Source organism: Molothrus aeneus, chromosome 6 (assembly GCF_037042795.1).
Source record: "Molothrus aeneus isolate 106 chromosome 6, BPBGC_Maene_1.0, whole genome shotgun sequence".
In the NCBI taxonomy this organism is placed as follows: Eukaryota; Metazoa; Chordata; class Aves; order Passeriformes; family Icteridae; genus Molothrus; species Molothrus aeneus.
This window is the reverse complement of record NC_089651.1, coordinates 48321339-48338929: the sequence shown is the minus strand read 5'-3', so window position 1 is coordinate 48338929 and position 17591 is coordinate 48321339. Positions and strand designations below refer to the sequence as shown.

General features: G+C 40.7%; 2 protein-coding genes across 3 annotated transcripts in view; both read left to right on the top strand.

Annotated features, from left to right (window-relative positions):
- The window catches only part of CLMN (calmin), a 76162-nt gene extending 68927 nt beyond the window's left edge, over positions 1-7235 (top strand). For both annotated transcript variants that reach the window (XM_066553028.1, XM_066553027.1), the window contains exon 13: positions 556-7235. In XM_066553028.1, the coding sequence (XP_066409125.1) occupies positions 556-709 (154 nt within the window). In that variant the 3' untranslated portion in view covers positions 710-7235. The remainder of the gene's footprint in view (positions 1-555) is intronic.
- Positions 7236-13407: 6172 nt separating this feature from the next.
- DICER1 (dicer 1, ribonuclease III) overlaps positions 13408-17591 on the top strand; it is a 63191-nt gene continuing 59007 nt past the window's right edge. The window contains exon 1 of the mRNA XM_066551564.1: positions 13408-13544. The gene's annotated coding sequence lies outside the window, so the exon portion shown is untranslated. The remainder of the gene's footprint in view (positions 13545-17591) is intronic.

Here is a 17591-nt window from a genome sequence, read left to right as displayed (position 1 = left end):
ATGAACCACAGCTGGAAATTTTTGAAGTTGAAATTTTGGAGTTGTTCTGCAAACCCCCAACTGCTAGCTGGTTTCTTGGTTGGAAGCCTTGGGCTTTCTCTGTTTAATATTCTAGTGCCTAGCATGAGGGGCTCTGAAAGTAGATGATTTGGGGAAAGTATATCAAGTCAAATCCAGTGTATAAGCAAAACTGTGGAACTGTGAGATGTGTTGCCCAGTGTTATGTTTGCTGTTCTGAAAATAAAAAGGCATCATTTTGACTGGTGGAAATCTCCTTACATCAGAGGGCTGTGCTGTAATGGCACTTACTTAAACTACCTGAGAATTTGTCTGAGTTTTCAGAAGATTGATTCTTACGTATGCTGACTCTGGAAGGGACACACTGCTAAAGCCCATTATGCCCCTCCTAGTCTAGCTGGGGCCCTCCAGCTGACTAGACTGAAAAGGTTCATTAAACTGTCTTTTAGACCACTCTCTGATCTTCACAGTAATTATTAACAATGAAGGTTTTTTCTTCCTTTCCTCGCCTCTTACTGAATTCTCTCCTATTTTCAGGAAGAAAAAGGACTTGGAAGCAAGCGAGACTCCAGCACCAACTCATGAGATAACAATTTTTGAGCAGCCAGAGCTATTCTACTTTGTAATTTTCTTTTGGGTGCTGGTCTACTGCCTTTTACTCCTTCCACAGCTGCTTAGCAACAAAGTTTGATCTGTGTGAGGTGTGGAAAATAAAGGGATGGTGGCTGGATTGCTTTGTGTATCTGCATATGAATATGTTCCTTCAGGTGAAGCACAAACAGAAATCCAGAACCTGGTATTTGTGTTTATTATCAGGTTGTCCTCAATTCTGCTACTGTTGTGCTATGACAGTGTCAAAGCACGTTTTATATTATGGTAACTGTGTAAATATATATAAAAATGATCTGATTTAGTAGATGCGATTTTGTACATTTGTGCCTTGCTTTATAAGATGCTAAATAAAACCAGATAATTATCAGTAGAAGTATCAACAATTCAGAGCTCTAGTCTTCAAAAATTATTCTTCTGGCTTCACTTTCTTATGTAGGGCCTGATAGCTATGGAAGAGGGATGGTGTTGACTTACCTTGGGGTCTGACCACCTGCAAGGGCAAGGCTAGAAATGCTTCTTCACATTTTCCATTTCAAAGAGTGGGAGGCAGAGCAGAGCTACAGGTAGTGAAACACACATCAGGAACTGATTACAGTTCCAGAAGCAAATCCAGTGAGCAACAAAATCAGGTTGAGAGTTTATTGGGGTAGGGAAGTTAGATTTTTTTAGGATTTAAAGTAATTTTTATCCTGCACCGTTTAGTATGTTTGATTTGCAGGAAAAAGTTGGGTATGAAGAAGTGTGAAGAACTACATGCTAGCTGCTTCTTAGGAAACTTTATATGGGAAATCTCAGGCCAGAAACTAAAGTTTTTTAAAAGTACCTCAGTGCTTCTGAGTCTGCTTTTGCTTCAATTTCTTTGCTGCTTTTACTAACAAATCACATAAAGATTTCTCTCTTTTGCATATACAAAAATAATAAGTAACCAGCTTTGCTGAGGCTACTGTTAAGGCACTAGGGTGTGGTAAAAGAATTAGAAATACCTTTTAAGTGTCCATTTAAATTGAGAAAGAAAAGATAGATGTAAAACTAAATACAGAAAAATGCTGACAACAAGTATTGACTTCCTAGTGAGACTAAAGAGATTCCTGTGGCTTATCCATGGGCACAGTTGAGCTACTTTTTCCTCTTCAAATTTTTGTCCAATCAATGATCACTTTAGGATATTTCATATAGGATTTTTGCCAGAGAAGGTGTAATCCATGCTCTGTAGGACAAAAGAGAAGTCTTCAATTTCATAGCAGTAACTTCTCTCCACGTGACTTTCAGTGAAGTCACTACTTCTCATTGGCACATTTTTAGTTTCATGGTGTGCTTTATGAAACTACATCACATTGCTGCTTCCATCTGAAAATTCAGAAGGTTGACTGCAATGTGCTTCCTGAAATGAAGGGTTTTAAAATTTTACTCTGAGTGAAAATTAAATAATGGCTGTAAGTTTTACATATTTTGTGGTAGCATAAGGTGTATCCCTACCCTGACTAAGTTTTCAGATTAACTAATTGCACCTGGGATCAAGATACATCAAAATATACAGCAATTTATTTGCAAGTATTTAAAACCTGTCTGCAGTCATGTTATCTGCTGGGGCAATCCTAACCATTCGTCACACTTCATTCTTCTTCATAAGGTTTTTGTCCCCCTGAGATTCTTCTCCTGAGCTGCAGTTAGAATTTAATAGAAGTAAGGAATGACAGGAGATCTTAAACATTGAAGATAAAATTCTGAACACCTTTCAAATCTTTCCTATTCTGTCCTGCCACTGTTGACTAGAGCTGGATTCACCCCATGAACCTAGAAATAAGATCCATTGTTCTTGAGGAAGAGATGCAAATGTCCCAAATTAATTTTGTTTAAATCAGCTTAAGTAAAAGAAAAAAATATTTCTTTCATCTTGTTCACAAAAGCAGTCAAGATTTTGAGTCAGCCGATTTTGTGATCAATGAACCTGTTTGTGCTTGTTGTAGAAGACAGTGGTACCTTCTTCCAAAAGAAAACCTAGATAAGAACTTTTGAAGGTGCTTTCTGGAAGTAGACTAAAATAGAAAGTTGAAGGGTTAGTGCTTTCTCCTCTGAAAGAATAAAACTTAGTACAAGAAACATTTTATGCTTATCCTGAAAACTAGGGAATACCAGGCTGGGCTACGGCATCTATTTAATAGCTGCAAGCAGCAGTGTACTACACTACTTTGGAGCAAAATACTGACAGCTTTTCATTATGTTCCACTCTTCACAGGTTTCTTTGGTTTATGATAACTTTTTCTGACCCTTTGTATTTATACTCTGGTTCTTCCATGTTTATTAATCTTCAGCAGAGGCTATTTGGAGTTGGATTGCAGCCTCTTTATAGGGCTTTACAGCTATCAAAGTTCAATCAAGTATGCTCCCCTCTTCTTTCCTTCTTCCTAAGAAAATGAATCATGATGAGGAACTCTTTGGATGTCTTAGCTAGGCAACTGACATCCATGAAGAATGGGAAGGTGAACAGGAACACAGTGATGCCAGAAATGTCATTACACAGTACTTTTGTCCAAGAAGGAGAAAACCCAAGGTTTTCTTTGTTACCTGCCACTGATGGAGAGTGACTGATACAGTGCAATGAGCAGTTTAAATGTCAAACAGCATTCCACAATTGCATTGGTCATCTCCACCAGTGTTTCAATTGAGGTACACTTTCCAGCCTATCCCACTGAGAGACAGAGATTGCTTCTTCCATCCAAAGTAGATGAAAAAAAACTAAACCATTCCATGATACTTGGTATTACATTGCTTTCAATTTTCAGGTTTGTTTTGTTGTGGGTGGGTGTGCTATAACAGAAGCAGTGTACCTTACCCAGCCATTCCATGGGTGAGAAGACCCAGGGTGAAGCACTAAGAGTGATTATCCTGGTCAATTGTGCTTTAAAAAACCCGAACTCTTCAAGAGTTTTTTTGCCTTTACCTCGAACTGTAAAGATTGACATCTGCATAAGCAGCAGCTTCCCCCAGTTAAACTGACTTGTGAGCCTGCATCTCTTCTTCCACAGCACAAGATCCAATTCCTTAATGCAAGGGCCCTGTTCTGAAAACACTGCTTGGTTTTGGGGTTTGTGACCTATTCTGAGCTACTGCCTGAAAGCCTGATTATGAAACATTTATTATGGCAAAACCTATTTTAACTTGCTGCCCAGAGGGCTGGCTGGTGGTAGTGGAGGGTTTAAACCCTGGTGGGAAATCCATTGTCTACCCATTTTCCAACAGATATGTGCACTGTCTGAATACTGAAGTTTTTGCTGAACTTTGCCTGGGTTGAAAAATGCTAAGCTTGAACTGACCACATATAGTATATTGATTTGGCAGCTGAATTCAGATACACAGAGGTACTGATCTGTTAAGACTCTTTCTAAAACCTGCTGGGTTTGAGCAAATGTGGGTAGCAGGGCATTGTGAAGTGTAAGTGTCAGGAAGTGCCTTGAAGATCACTGGATAAGGATGTTTGGTGTTCACAGAAGCAGCATTAAAGACTGAGTGGCAACTGTAATAGGATGGTTCAATGTCATTGTAGTCATAACTGCAAAGTGTTTCATCGTGATTTTATAGAAAGTGCAAGGAAAGATACACCATTAAAGACAGAGCCCCACTAAACATTTATGGGGCAGATGACTTAGAGTTGAAGAAGTGAGTTAAACAGTCACATAATCTACAAACTGACCAGAATATAGCTTTTGTCAAATTGTAGGAAATTATCAGTGCAAAGGCAGAGCAAACACAGACTACAGTAAAAAACGACAATCAATTTTCAACGCCATGAATATTTTTGAGAGATTGAGCTCTAAAATGTATTTTTATTGAGTTTCTAGATTGTAATGAATGTGTCTACAGAATTTTATGCAAAGCTTGAGAGTTCAGCTGTTTTAAAATGATTTTTTTATATAGCAGTGATTATTTTATCTATATATTTAATAGAATTGTAAAACCATTTTAAGAGTACCGTAAAATTCTATGTATGTGATACGATTATTTATTAATTATGACTCATGAGAATGAACATTAAGCTATGCATTGGTTGTGTCATCCATTTGAAAACTGGAAACTGCAAACAGGAGAAGAGCTTTTAATGAACAGCAGATCTGAAAAGCAGGGGAAATGATTGAATACATTTGTGTGATTCTTAAAGCTGCATAGCAATATGTCATTTTGTGATGTTAAACTTTCAGCTAAAGTTGCAAAATATACTGAGTGATTGAGCTACTTTCTTCCATTAAAACTTCCTGAGGCTGAAATTTCTACATGTTGCTATTTGGCGTCTAAACACACTTAAATCCCGTACATTTTCTGGACACTCCCAGTTTACTCCTGTTCAGTATGACTAACTTCTTTATTCAAGTAGTGCTCCACTGACTTTACAAGGGTACCATGCTGTACCCAGTGGGGGTTTTTAGGGTTCTCTGCCCTAATTCTCAAAGAATTTGAGCTTTAGGAGATTCACTTGGCCAGTATGTGTGGTACCACATTCAGCCATCTAACACAATAATAATTATAATTGTGCGTTATCACTTATGCTAGCTTTAAATACTTGGGAGTCCCTTCTTGCCAAGCACAAACGTGAATGCATCCAGAGATGTGTTCAGTTCCTCTACTTCTGTGGAAGTCAGTGCAACACATCTGTGTGCTAAGCACACACCACAAGATCTGGCCCTGAGGGCACTGAAATCAACATCAACCGCATAGGCCAGGAAGTCGCTGAAGCCTATGCAATGCCCATGCAAATCCAATGTACACCAACCATACACCGCTCACTTCAGTTACCTCCATTTTACACAGAGCATTTGTTTACCTAAATTCTGCAGAATCAACCCTCCAAAGAGAGGAAGTTAACATCTACTTCTTTCTTCAATTAAGAGAACAGCAGCAGGGAACAATTAACTGGGAGGCAAGGGTGAAGTTTCAGGCTAGGGTGCGGCCATGGAAGTTCCCAAACTGCTACAGCTGGAAGCTCATACCCTGACAACAAGTTGCCTGCTCTTTCCATTGACCTAATAGGTAGCAGATCTGAATGGAGGTAAAAACCGCAAAATCCTTTGTATTTCTGCATTGTGCAGGTTTTTGTCAGGTAAATAAATTCCCCTGGCACACCACTGATAACACTACAGCTGCCCAACTTACCATTGTTCACGTTCCAGGTTTGTATATAAACAGGACACACAATGTGGCTTGTCCTCTCCCATTCCAGCCCAAGATCATGAAGCCATTCATGCAGGAGGATGGAATACATGCACATTCAGTGATATGGAAATCATTGTGTAACGTTCTTTGTGGAGTAGCTCGCTTGCTCTGTCCATTGCTTCACACAACTCCAGAGCTCGCAAAGGGTGAAAAATTAATCCTTATTTTTTCAAGTGCCATAGTCATTTCAGGGTTATCTTAACTGAAATTGTGGAACATCAAAGTATTTCTTTCCTCCACTAAATGTAAGACATGGAAAACCTCCTCCCACCTTAGTGGCACTTTTGACAATTCCTTTCCAAGCAGCTGCTACTGCTGATACTGGAAAATGAGACCCTGCTATTTCTCTCTATAGTGGGGGGAAATGTCTTAAGTTTGTGTCTCTGGAACATAAAAGTGGCCCCTGAGTGATTAATATTTTTTTCTTCATGAAAAGGTTAGAAGGACCAATAAAAATGATTTTACCTGAGTAAGAAGTACTATAAGCTACCATTCCAAGAAAGGCTAGTTCCTGGTCATCACTGCTGTGTTAAGGCCAGGTAATATCTTATTCCTCAAATAGTTTCCTTAATTTCATTGGGCCTTCCTGGAATCTCCTTGATTCACATAATAGATTTGCTGTGTCCAAGGACTAGTTTGTACAGGGGGGTCCTTGGTCCATGGCCATTATTAAGACAGTAACAGAAAATCACTCTTGTTTATTTCAAAACTATGTGAATCAAGTAACTTTCAACGTATATGCTGCTGAGTTCTTGAGAGAAACAATGGAGTCACATTTTAATGCCAAATAAGTTACACAAGTCAAATAAGTATTTTTACTGTAATGAAAAATTCAATTTGTACTTTTGTCTTGAACGAAACATTTTAGTAGGCATACCACCTTGTGCTATTGTATACTGCTGTGTAAAAAGCTGAATAAACTGTTTTACCTTTCTTGTTAAAGTTCTCTAGTTTAAACTGTAAAGTGCTAGATGGCTAAAGAGTTAATGAGGGACTGCATCCTAAATAAATAATTTGAAAGTAAGGAATGTAATATTTAAAATACATGTTTCTCTTTGGCAAGTGAAATGAGGAATGATGATTTTTAAAAATGAGAACAAATGCTGGGAGGATTTGAGTGGTGTCCAGATATACTGAAGGAAATGCATTTTCATGTACTATCAAATACATTTCTTCTGAATACTTTCTGTCAGGGGCTTGTATTGGATGTTTGCACTAGTTGATCAAAGCTAATTTTTGTGAGAAAGAGTTACATTCTTCTGTATAGCTGGTAAACAAAATGTTTTTAGAAACTGTTATGCTGTTATAAGAATAGTATTTACTAGTGAATAGCTCCAATTTATTTTACAGAATCTCCAATTTTGAAATAAATGGACAGGCTTCCTGTATCTAATCTGTTACCTGTGGGTTTGTTTTGTGGATTCCAATTGTTCAATTTATTAATAGTTATAATTATATATTGTATCTATTATATATATTATTTTTTATCGATTACACATTTTCAAGCCCAGAAACTAAATGCATGTTCTAGGAGAGAAGACCTCAGTAAAGACTGCAAATTCATAAAGTGCATTGTTTCCCACTTGCCCAAAAAGTGACTTTTCATTTTGGAGGAAGAATCTAAACTTTCTTCTGGTCAACAAACAAATGGATTTAAATTGTTTATAAAGGGGAAGAATTACTAATTTATTAATGCATAGAAAATGGCCTTATAAAGGAAGCCACGGGAAAGCTTACAAAAACAGTTGTGCTTAATTATTTACTGTTCTTACAATTTATTTATCTGGGCTGTTTCTATATGCATGTTTAGACTTGGGGATTCGTAAATTACTAACTGCAGTACCATTTCATATTTACAATGTACCCCACCCTACACCTTAACTCCCTTTGCAGGATATGAGAAAAATAAATTATAGTACAATAGAGTTGCAATACAGTTTAGAATCAGCCCCATGATCTGTGTCCTGAAAAATATATCTAAATTAGACAAACACACTGAAAGGAAATGGCATATGGGAAGGTATAGAAATGTTCCCTCTCTATAAGGTTCATGGGCATCACACTTCAGGATCTGTAAATATTCCTCTAATCCTTCTACAAAATCAAATCATTTCATATGTTTTCAAAGTGCTTCTAACCACCCCTGCAGTAGTTGTACCCGCCTATTGGACCACTCTCCCTCACACCTAAGTGTACAAAACAAGAGAATATTTATGGTCCTGTTGAGAATTTGGGATATTTGGGTCCAGTCCTGTTAGCAATGTAGATTTCCAGAATCATAGAACAGTTTGGGCTGGAAGAGACCTTTAAATGTTATCCAGTCTACCTGCTCTGCCATGAGCACCTCCATCTAATCAGGTTGCTCAGAGACCTGTCCAGTCTGACCAAATGTTTCCAGGGATAAGGCATCTACCACCTTTCATTACCAAAACTTTTAAATCTCTAAATACACTTTGGGTTTTGGTTTTGTTTTGGGTTTTTTTTTGTTTGGTTTTTTTTGGTGTTGTTTTGTTGTTGTTGTGGGGGTTTTTTTTGTTTTCTGTTTTTTTTGTTTGTTTTTTTTTTTGCTACTGACACTGGGTTAGTGGAATTTGCAAGTGCACTGGGGAGGGAAGGGTGCAACTGTGTGTGGAAGCAAAGTTAACTTTTACAATGGTATGAGATCCAAACTTTAGTTCAAATTCATAGTAAGACAGGAACCGTTGGACTGGTTTTCTTTTAACTACTCTGGGATAAAAGTAATTCTGACAGAAACTCAAAAATAATCTCCTTTATCTTTGCTCTGTAATCACAATTATCGTAGCTTGAAGTTGATGCACATGCAGTGTTGGAAACACACTGGATCCATCTGGATCTTGGCAGCAACAAAGACAAGCACAGGATTCATTTCAGATAAGAAGCCCTCCAAGTGTGTACACACTGAGTATGCACTTGGCTTGTGCAGGAGCCCAGACCTCCCAAGGATCACCTGTGGCCATCACACATATTCTTGTTGTCGTGTAAACTGAAACCTTCATCCTCTCTTCAGGGCTCATTCTACCCAGTCACTAAAAAAAAGCCAGGAGGAGCAGGAGAACCTTCAAGCTGGTGAGTGCAGAGAGCAAAGCCTTTGACTTGAGCTGTGTTCTCTATTATGACACCAATATATGGTGGTAATCTTTTCTTGAGTTGCTATTTCTCCTGTTTTCCAAGGATTATTTCCAGGAGAGCTAATTGCACAATTTATGAGATGCCTTCTGTGACTAACTCCATTCCTTGGTGAGACAGTACCACTGGCTTACCACAGTCCTTGGCAAACCACACTTTATCTTGGAATATCATATAACATATGATCAAAGCAAAATGTATAGCTCCATCTGCTGTAAATACTTTGAATTGATTATTTTTCATTTCTTTTTTTATGGTTGCTCTGTACCCTGGGGAACAGATTTATCACTCTGCTGATATGTATTTTCTGCATGTTAACAAGAATCGACATACATATAGATTTATACATAGTAAAGTGGTATTTCTTGGTTCTCAGGCATAAATGAGCATTAAAAAGGGTATATCTCAAGGACATTAGGAACTTCTGTTAACTGTTGTATGGCAGATCTTTTGCATTGTGCCATTGCAGCTACTTGTGAAACTGCTCCCTTCTTTCAGTAAAAAAACCCATCAGATGAAGTCCCAGGTGACTGGAAAAAGGAAACCCTGCACCCATTTTTAGAAAAGGCAGAAAGGAAGAGCCTTTCCCCCTTGCTCCTCTAGTTCCCTGCTGGCACAAACCTGAAAGGAAACAGTGCAGGGCTCAGTTCTTCACGGGCTAACATCATCAGTAAACCTGAGCAAAACTTTTCCTTCTTGCTGCTCATGTTCGGGAGATGTTTTTAGTCACACCAAAATCTTCTGTGACTCCCTCCTTTTTCTACTTTTGATGTATTTCTAAATTTATAGGAAAAATTAATCACAGCATCCAAACCCATTGTAGGTTTGATGGCATCAAAAAAAGCCAAAAATTATTTCTAGAGGACTTGGGAGCCAATTTTGGTTTAAAAATATTCTCTCTTTGTGAGGCATTCCAGAACAGCTAACAGGATTCAAAGCTCAGAGTTGAATACAAATCTTGCAGTTGACAAATTTTGTTCTCCGTCATTTTTTGGCCACTGGTGGCTATAGGGGGTCAAAAATTGATTTCTTTCCTAACAGAACATTTCTTTTTCTCCATCCTTCTTCCTTACCAGTGATTTAAATTTGTTTAGTTTCTTTAGTGATGTGTCACTGTGATAGACATACTCTAGAGACTATAAGTAGAAGATGATGGAGGAGATCATTAGTCTGAAGAAATCCAAGGAAAAAGCAGGGAACTTTGCCTGGGAAATGTTGCCAGGAGACAGAGGAGTCAGTTTCCAAATGATGTCAGCTCATATCCTCATGTCAGTAATTTAAAGAGGTAAAAAAAGAAAATATTACTGAAGTTTCTCTTGCACTAAGGAAAATATCCCTGGAATTACAAAGTCTGGGTCACTGAAGTGGGAAAGCATGCCGATTTTTTTTTAATGCATTCTAGGGTGAGACAAAGATTCATGCAACCTAACACCTTGTTAGAATCTAAGCTTCAGGTTTAGAAATGGAATCTTCTTTCTTTCTTCCAACTTCCTTCTCTATAAACATACCTGCAGCTTTTTCTCATAATACATTGCAGGTATTATAATTAGCACCGTGGTTTAAAACGTTTTCAACTGCTCTTTCCAGCAGTGATTCACAGCCATGAGCTGGAAAACCTGGTAGCCAGACTGGGGGCTTCTTAAGAGGAAAGCCCCAAGGAAAAATTTCCCAAGTGGAGTGCAGAATAGACACATTCTTTCCTGGCCAGAAACTAGAATGCAACACTTGGGCATGTACTGCCTTGGTAACTGGCAGCTTGTGCCAAAGTGCCTCACTGAAGCAGGGTGTGACAGGAGGCCAGAGGGCACCGTGGCTGGTACCAGCAGCAGGGAACAACAGAGGTCACCATTGTCTCGCAGGAAGGAATCTCTCCAGAGGCCATTTTAGACCCTGACGTGAGTGGAGCTGAAATGCCTGGTTTCCACCAGCGTGATTGGAGAGTTCTGTAGCATGAACAAAGACAATTCATTGTGACAAAGTGATTTTTAATGTCAGTTTTCCTCTTTTCTAACCCAAACAGAATCTTGCTTTAATCTTAGTCAATAGAAAAAACCAGAAAAGCCTCCACTCCCCATCCATTACTAATTTTTTTTTAAAGGAAGATAAACGTCTCTATTTTCTTGTTGTCTAACAACAGTTACCCCATAGAGTAAATATCAGTATTTATAGTACTAAAGATATGGGGAAGGCTGTTACTTGGTACATTGTAACTTATTCTTTTCCAGATTTTAATAATTGGGCAGTGTGTCCTTTTCATCCCACAGCCTGTTTGTTTTGTTTTTATGGTTAGTTGTGTGGTTTTTTACTGAACTCTGATGTCAACCAGTTTGAAATATGTGGAATTTTTCAGTTGCATCTCACATTGACGAGTTCATCTCACTTTAAACATCTTTGTAAGGAATTTGTGAAATAACATAAAAGATAAAAAACATAAATTTTTAATTTGGGGTTAAACTCTGAGGGTTAGGTCTGATTACCCAAATATATGATATCAAATATCTGTTTCTTAGAATAGAGAGAAGGAAGTGGGGACAGGATTGTAAGGAACAGCACAGATTGTATCCTGTGCTTTTATATCAAAAACTCCTGTCAGCCAGCAGGCTCAAGGGGGAAATAGCTGTGGAGAAAGACACCCAATTTTATAAGAAAATAACTTCCAGAATTCTCCTGGTATTTGTCTATTTTGTTTTCTAAGTATTCTGCTTGCTTTTTCTTTGAACCTACTTGAAATGGATAAAATTCATTATTTAACCATGGCCTGCACTAAGGAGGGTTTCTTTCTGCTCTATTTCATGTTAGAAGGAATCAAGAATGCCAATTTCCTTCAGTACTTCAGCTAAAATTGGAAAAATAGACCCATATGCTCTGACAGTTCCCACTGGATAAGACTGAACAGCTGCTCTTCTTCCTCAGCTTTTGTCATGGGATATAATTATTCTTCCATCCATAAAAAAACAGAAGGATGCCCTTTCAATCCTATAAAAATACCCAGTACTGTAACATTTAACAACAGAATGGCAGGCATTTGAGAAGTTGTGCTCTAAACAGCAGCAGAGGTTTGTGCCAAGAAAATACTTAATTTGATAATACCCCAGGCCTCTAGATCACTTTGAATCTGAAGTAATTTTACTCAGATTGTTTTAAATGAACCTTAGGAGTGCTCTAGTCAGCTTGATTTTTCATACTGATTTGCAGGCATAGCTGTGTTAAAATGGTGTTACAATGGCAAGTCCTGGTAGAGAGCAGATGGAAGGAGGAAGCTGGACATCCAGTGACAGATCTTCCAGTGAAAACACACTGCCTTCCACACAACTTACAGGGGCAGTGGCTGGCCAGAAGTAGCATCGCATTTATGGTCATCTTCTTTGTCAGGCACCAAGGTCGATCACCATGCAGTCCTTATGCAAGCACATGAGATCACAGGAGACTCTCACTTGGTCCCCTGGCTTAACACAAATGTAACTCATTCACCTCTGCCTGAAGGGTTTTGGTAGTGGCAAAACCTTACCCTACACCAGCTGTTTAATTCCAGATATTTCAGGGAACTTCTAAAAATATTTAGTAGCAACATCTACTAGATCAACGGAGTGTTGCCAAAGTACTGGAACGAGACCAGTGCTCCAGCCAGGCAACAATCTGCCTCACGCAGTGACAGAAGGAGACGCTGCTGCCTTGGGAGCCCGCACAACCCAACCACCTTCAGCTGTCCTTTCTTCTTCTGGGCCCTGCACCAGCAAGGACTGAAGGCTCCCCAGGGGAAAAGTAGCGCTTTGCCTGTGGCAGGGAGGTGACTTCTTATGGAAATGGCCACTAGTGTGTGGAAAGGTGGGATTTTTGATAGAGAACAGAGGGAGAGGGGAGATAGAGAATAGAGGGAGAGATCACCAAAAGGGATCACCTTTTTCCCCTAGGGCCTGCCATGCAATAGAACAACCCCATTCCCCCAGATCCGGCACTCCATGACCCTCAGTGGCACAAGGAGCGAAGGCCGGGGCCTCGGCCTCCCTCCCAAGATGGCGGGCGCCGCCCTCGCCTCAGCGCCTCCGCGCGCCCCCCGCCCGAGCGCGCGAGACCCGCCCGCCGCGGGCATGGCCGAGCGCCCGCTCCGCTCCGCCGGGGGAGGGGCGGGAGCACGCACGCACGTGAGCGCCCGCGGCTCTCCGGCAGTCGCTGTATCCCGCCCTCCCATTGGCCGCCTGGCGAACCTTTCACCTTTTACCCGGCTGCGGCCGCCAATCGTCTGCTTCCTCTCATAGCGTGCTGGGATGCGGAGCGTGCGGACTGCGCAGGGCGGAATTCTCGGAGCGGGGTTGCGCCGCGGGCGCTGGGCGGCCCCCGTTGGTACGGGCGGGAGGGGCGGGGGCGGCGCTCCGTTTGCGTAGCGCCGGCCGTAGCGCAGGGGCAAGGGAGGGAGGGGGAGGCCGTCCCGGGCCCAGGTGAATGGAGGGACCTGACAGCTGCGGGGACTGAAGCGGCGGCGGCGGGGAAATGGCGGCGGCGGGAGCACAATGAGACGCGGCCTGTAGTAGGGAGAAGCGCCGGCCTGGGTCCGGTCCGAGCAGGTAGGAGATGGCGCGCCGGGAGCTGCATGGCGGCCGAGCGCGGGTGTGTCGCGCCCGCTGGCCGCAGCTCCCGCGGCCCCGGCGCCGCCGCCAGCGGGGTGGGATGGCGGCAGCCCGTCCCTCCCGGGGCCCGGACAGTGCTGCCCCGTCTCCGCCCCAGCGGCCGCCCGCGCCCGGGCCCCGCGATCGGCCTGGGCAGCTCCCCCGGCGCCGGTGGGGCCCGCACGGCCGGGCCTTGCTGCGGCCCCGCTCGGCTTTGTCTGTGAGCGGCGCCCCCCGGGCAGCCGCGCCGGACTCTCCTGGGGGCTCCGGGCCCTCCCGCCGTGTCCAGGAAAAAGCACTGGCGGGTAGTGAAGGAGTTTAAACGCAGCAGTGCTGATGTTAAAGGCGGTATAAAAACGTCTTGGCTCTTCTTTGCTTCCTTTCCATCCTTTTCTAAGGTAAATTAAGACAGCCTGATTAAAGGCAGACCTTCTGCTGTGTGAATGTGTGTTGAAAAGTGAAAGGTTAAAAGACACATATTTTTGCACAGGACTTCGTTGCTGTGTTAGGTAATATAGATGTAGCCCGCATGAGTAAAAAATAGGGGATGATAGTCATCTGACAAAAAAAAAAGTATTTTTTGTGTGCATTCTGCTTAATCAGAAATTAGTGTTCAATAAAAGTGACTCTCAAAGTGAATAGTGAATCTCGGTTAACTGCTAACAGTCCAGAAGATGTTTGGCACTTCAGATCAGCTTTGAGTATTTTTGATGTTAAGATTTTGGTCTTCAAGTTAGGTGGTTGGCTCAAGTGGTGAAAGTGTGTAGGTTGGAACATTGTCTTCGTTTTCTTTCCGTAAACGTGGTAATCAAAACAGTTACCTTTGCAGACCCTCAGTTTGCCGTGTTTTACTGTGTTTTATATATTTTCTTTAAATAAGCCACTCTGGATGCTCTGCTGAAATGCTGATTGCACGTGCGTGTTCTGTAGGTGGGAGTGGTGCTTGTTTTAGCAAGTTCATACAGACACTAACTGAAATTCATTTCATAAGTGTTTTCCTAAGCTCTCTCTTAAGAGAATCTTTATTTACTGTCTATCTCCACACTGTGGTCCATGAGCTTTGAAGATGCTACTAGCAGTTTTCAGGTGGAAGGTGCTTATTTTACATGTTTAGTAATTGGATTGTTACTTTATTAATTGGTAGGGCTAAAAATATGTATATATTTGTTCAGAAGTGTTGACCCTGAATTAGCTACTGGTGTTCTTCAAAGCATCCTGATGATACAGTTCTGTGAAAGTGGCAGGTCAGTACTTGGCAGCCACAAAGCAATTAATACGAGATTTAGCAGTTAATTGAGAAGGCAGTGACATCAGTATGTGATTGTATAAACCTGTTCTCAGTCTATATGTTTATTATTAAATGCAGTTAGGGTATTTTCCCTTTATCTCTCTTCTACTGTAGAAAGGTTGTATTAGGCCAGGAGTAGTGTAGATGGAAAATTGACTAGGGCTTTTCACATGAGGAAGGACATCCCAGTGAAGGGATAACAATCATCACAAAGGGAGCCACGAAGAAAGTAGAAGAGGGAAATGTTGATTGTTTGCTTGTTTCTCCTGTTTTTGAAGGATTTCTGTATCCTGCAGACTGAGCACAAATGTGATACTCCTTTACACTGTGTGTAAGTGACAGACGTGGTGCATCAGTCTATTTGGAATTCCAGAAGTTTACCAGACAATTGAAACAATTAATTTGTAGTGAAATTCATCCCAGGCTCTAAAAAGCAGAGTATCTTTTCAGTCTTGGCAAACACCAGGGTGGCTGGTCCATGGAAGGTACTTCTGCCTGCCCTGCAATTACACAGCTCCATACATGTCCTCCACTGGTTACTGGTAGGGGGAAGCCAACCAAGCTGTTTTGTCTATTATATTACACTAATGTTTTTCTAGAAGTTATACTTTTTTCTTTCTTTCTTTATTTTTAAAAATACATTGTAGCATACAAATGGAAAAAACCTAAAACCTGCAGTTCAAAAACAGATGTATTTTCATGTTTGTTTTTTTTTTGTAGACAATACATGTTTCTCCTTTCCCACCTCAAAGATGTGCAAAGTACTTTGTCACTTTTTCAAGCAAAGTGTATGGATTTGCCTCAGCACAGGTGCTCAGAGTCTATCTGCTCGACCCATGCTGGCTTTCAGTATGAACTGACTAAAGGTGCATTGATCTGTACTGAATGCAAATTACTGCAAAACCAAATGAAAACACATGCATTCTTAAAAGAGCAAGGAGTTATTTAGCAAAATGGATAAAACAGCTGAAATAATTTGATTTCTCTTCAGATAAGCTCTAGAATAAAAGTGAGAGCAAGAATTCAGGAAGATTTTGGAAAGGATTCTACGGCTTTAGGGTCGATGAGCATTACAGTAAGTGCAAAGACTACAAACAGGTTTTTTTTTATTTTGGGGCATATGTTAATCTATTGATACCAAAGGGGATTTTGCCTTTTTTGCTTTTATATATTCTCTTTATTCTTTACATATATATTATTGTATTTGTAGCTAGCATTTTACCTACTGCATTGGACAGAAAGACAAAAGAAATTCCCCAGCGGCACCAAGCCCTGCAGGTCCAAGGTTAGGTCCTCCTGGAACTGTGGTCAAAATGACTTCTCCAGACACATTTTTATGAACAAAGTTTAGTTATTATCCTAGGGGGGAGTTTCAGAAAAGGGTGGAACCAGGGGGGGAATTACCTCATCACCTATGTCTCTAATTGGGGATTCTTGTAAGTTATGCTGATTTCTAAACATAGAAAAATTGTATCTGCTTTATTTTATGTGTGCATCTTGGGCACTTTTCATCCAGCATGTTACACACCATAAGGACCCTTGTAAAGGTAACCCCTTTTTATCACCTGTGTCTGGTTTGTGATTTTGGGGCCGGTGAAAAGGCAGCAAGTAGAACTTCAGAACATTCTGAGATTGGTTGTTCTGTTGTCCATAATTTTCTCTGACCTTTTTCCCTCTCATGTAGGTAACACAAACTAGGGAGTATGCTGAGTGTGATAGGTTGTTGGCACAACAGCAAGGTGGCTCCTATGTCCCAGTGCCCGACTGTAACCAACCACCGACCGTCACCTTCATGTGTTCAAATAAATTCTTCAGACTGATAGAAGTTTGGTTTTATTTATATAGATATTTTCAGGAAGTGCTACTTTTAAAGAAAGTAAAAGTATAATTAGAGTGTTCTGCAAAACAGGAGCTTCTGTAAAATGTTTGGAATGTGCTTTTAGAATGCTATGTCCTGAAGGCTAAGAATAGTTGGAGTAGATCAGAAAGCACGATTTTGCTTTCCACCTTCCTGACGTCTATTTTTTCATCCTTTAGCCTTTTGTGAGTACCATATGTATTGTGATAAACCAGAAGAGAAGAAACTTGTTATATAGTAAAAACTAAAAGTTCATTTTTTAGCTGAAGTTACAGTCTTCGTTGACATTTCAAGTTTTGGTGTTTAAACTGTATTGACTGGGGGTATGGTGGCTTTAGGACTGTTACTAAAATAAACATTCTAGAAGACTTAATCTAGAGAACAAAGTAGTGCCCACTTTATGCCATATAATAATATTAGGTAAACTCTTGGTTTTGATAGTTCTTGCATGCTTATCTAGTAACATAATGCATGTTGAGTGGTATATTTGTAATTCCCTTGTTATTTCTGATCTGTATTGCAGACTGCATTAGTTAAATCAGTTTTCCATTATATTTGTTACCTTCAAAATCATACAGTCATGAAGCAGAGAACTGAAACTCGTGTCAAGGAATTTACTTGCTTTGTTGCGCAGCTGGAGGTGTTGAAAGGCTGTTCTTTGATGGGAGAGAAGAAAGGGCAATATTTTCCAGTTTCTCCTGTTGTAAATACTCCTGGATCCAAGAGACTTCAGTGCTGCTTGTTGTGGTCCTTCCTTGAAGTGCAATACACTTGCCAGTTTGTGATCTGTGTTTTGGTTGGCATGGGTGTTACTAGTGAGTTCCTTCTTACCAAGACAGAAAATCAAGAGTTCTCTCTT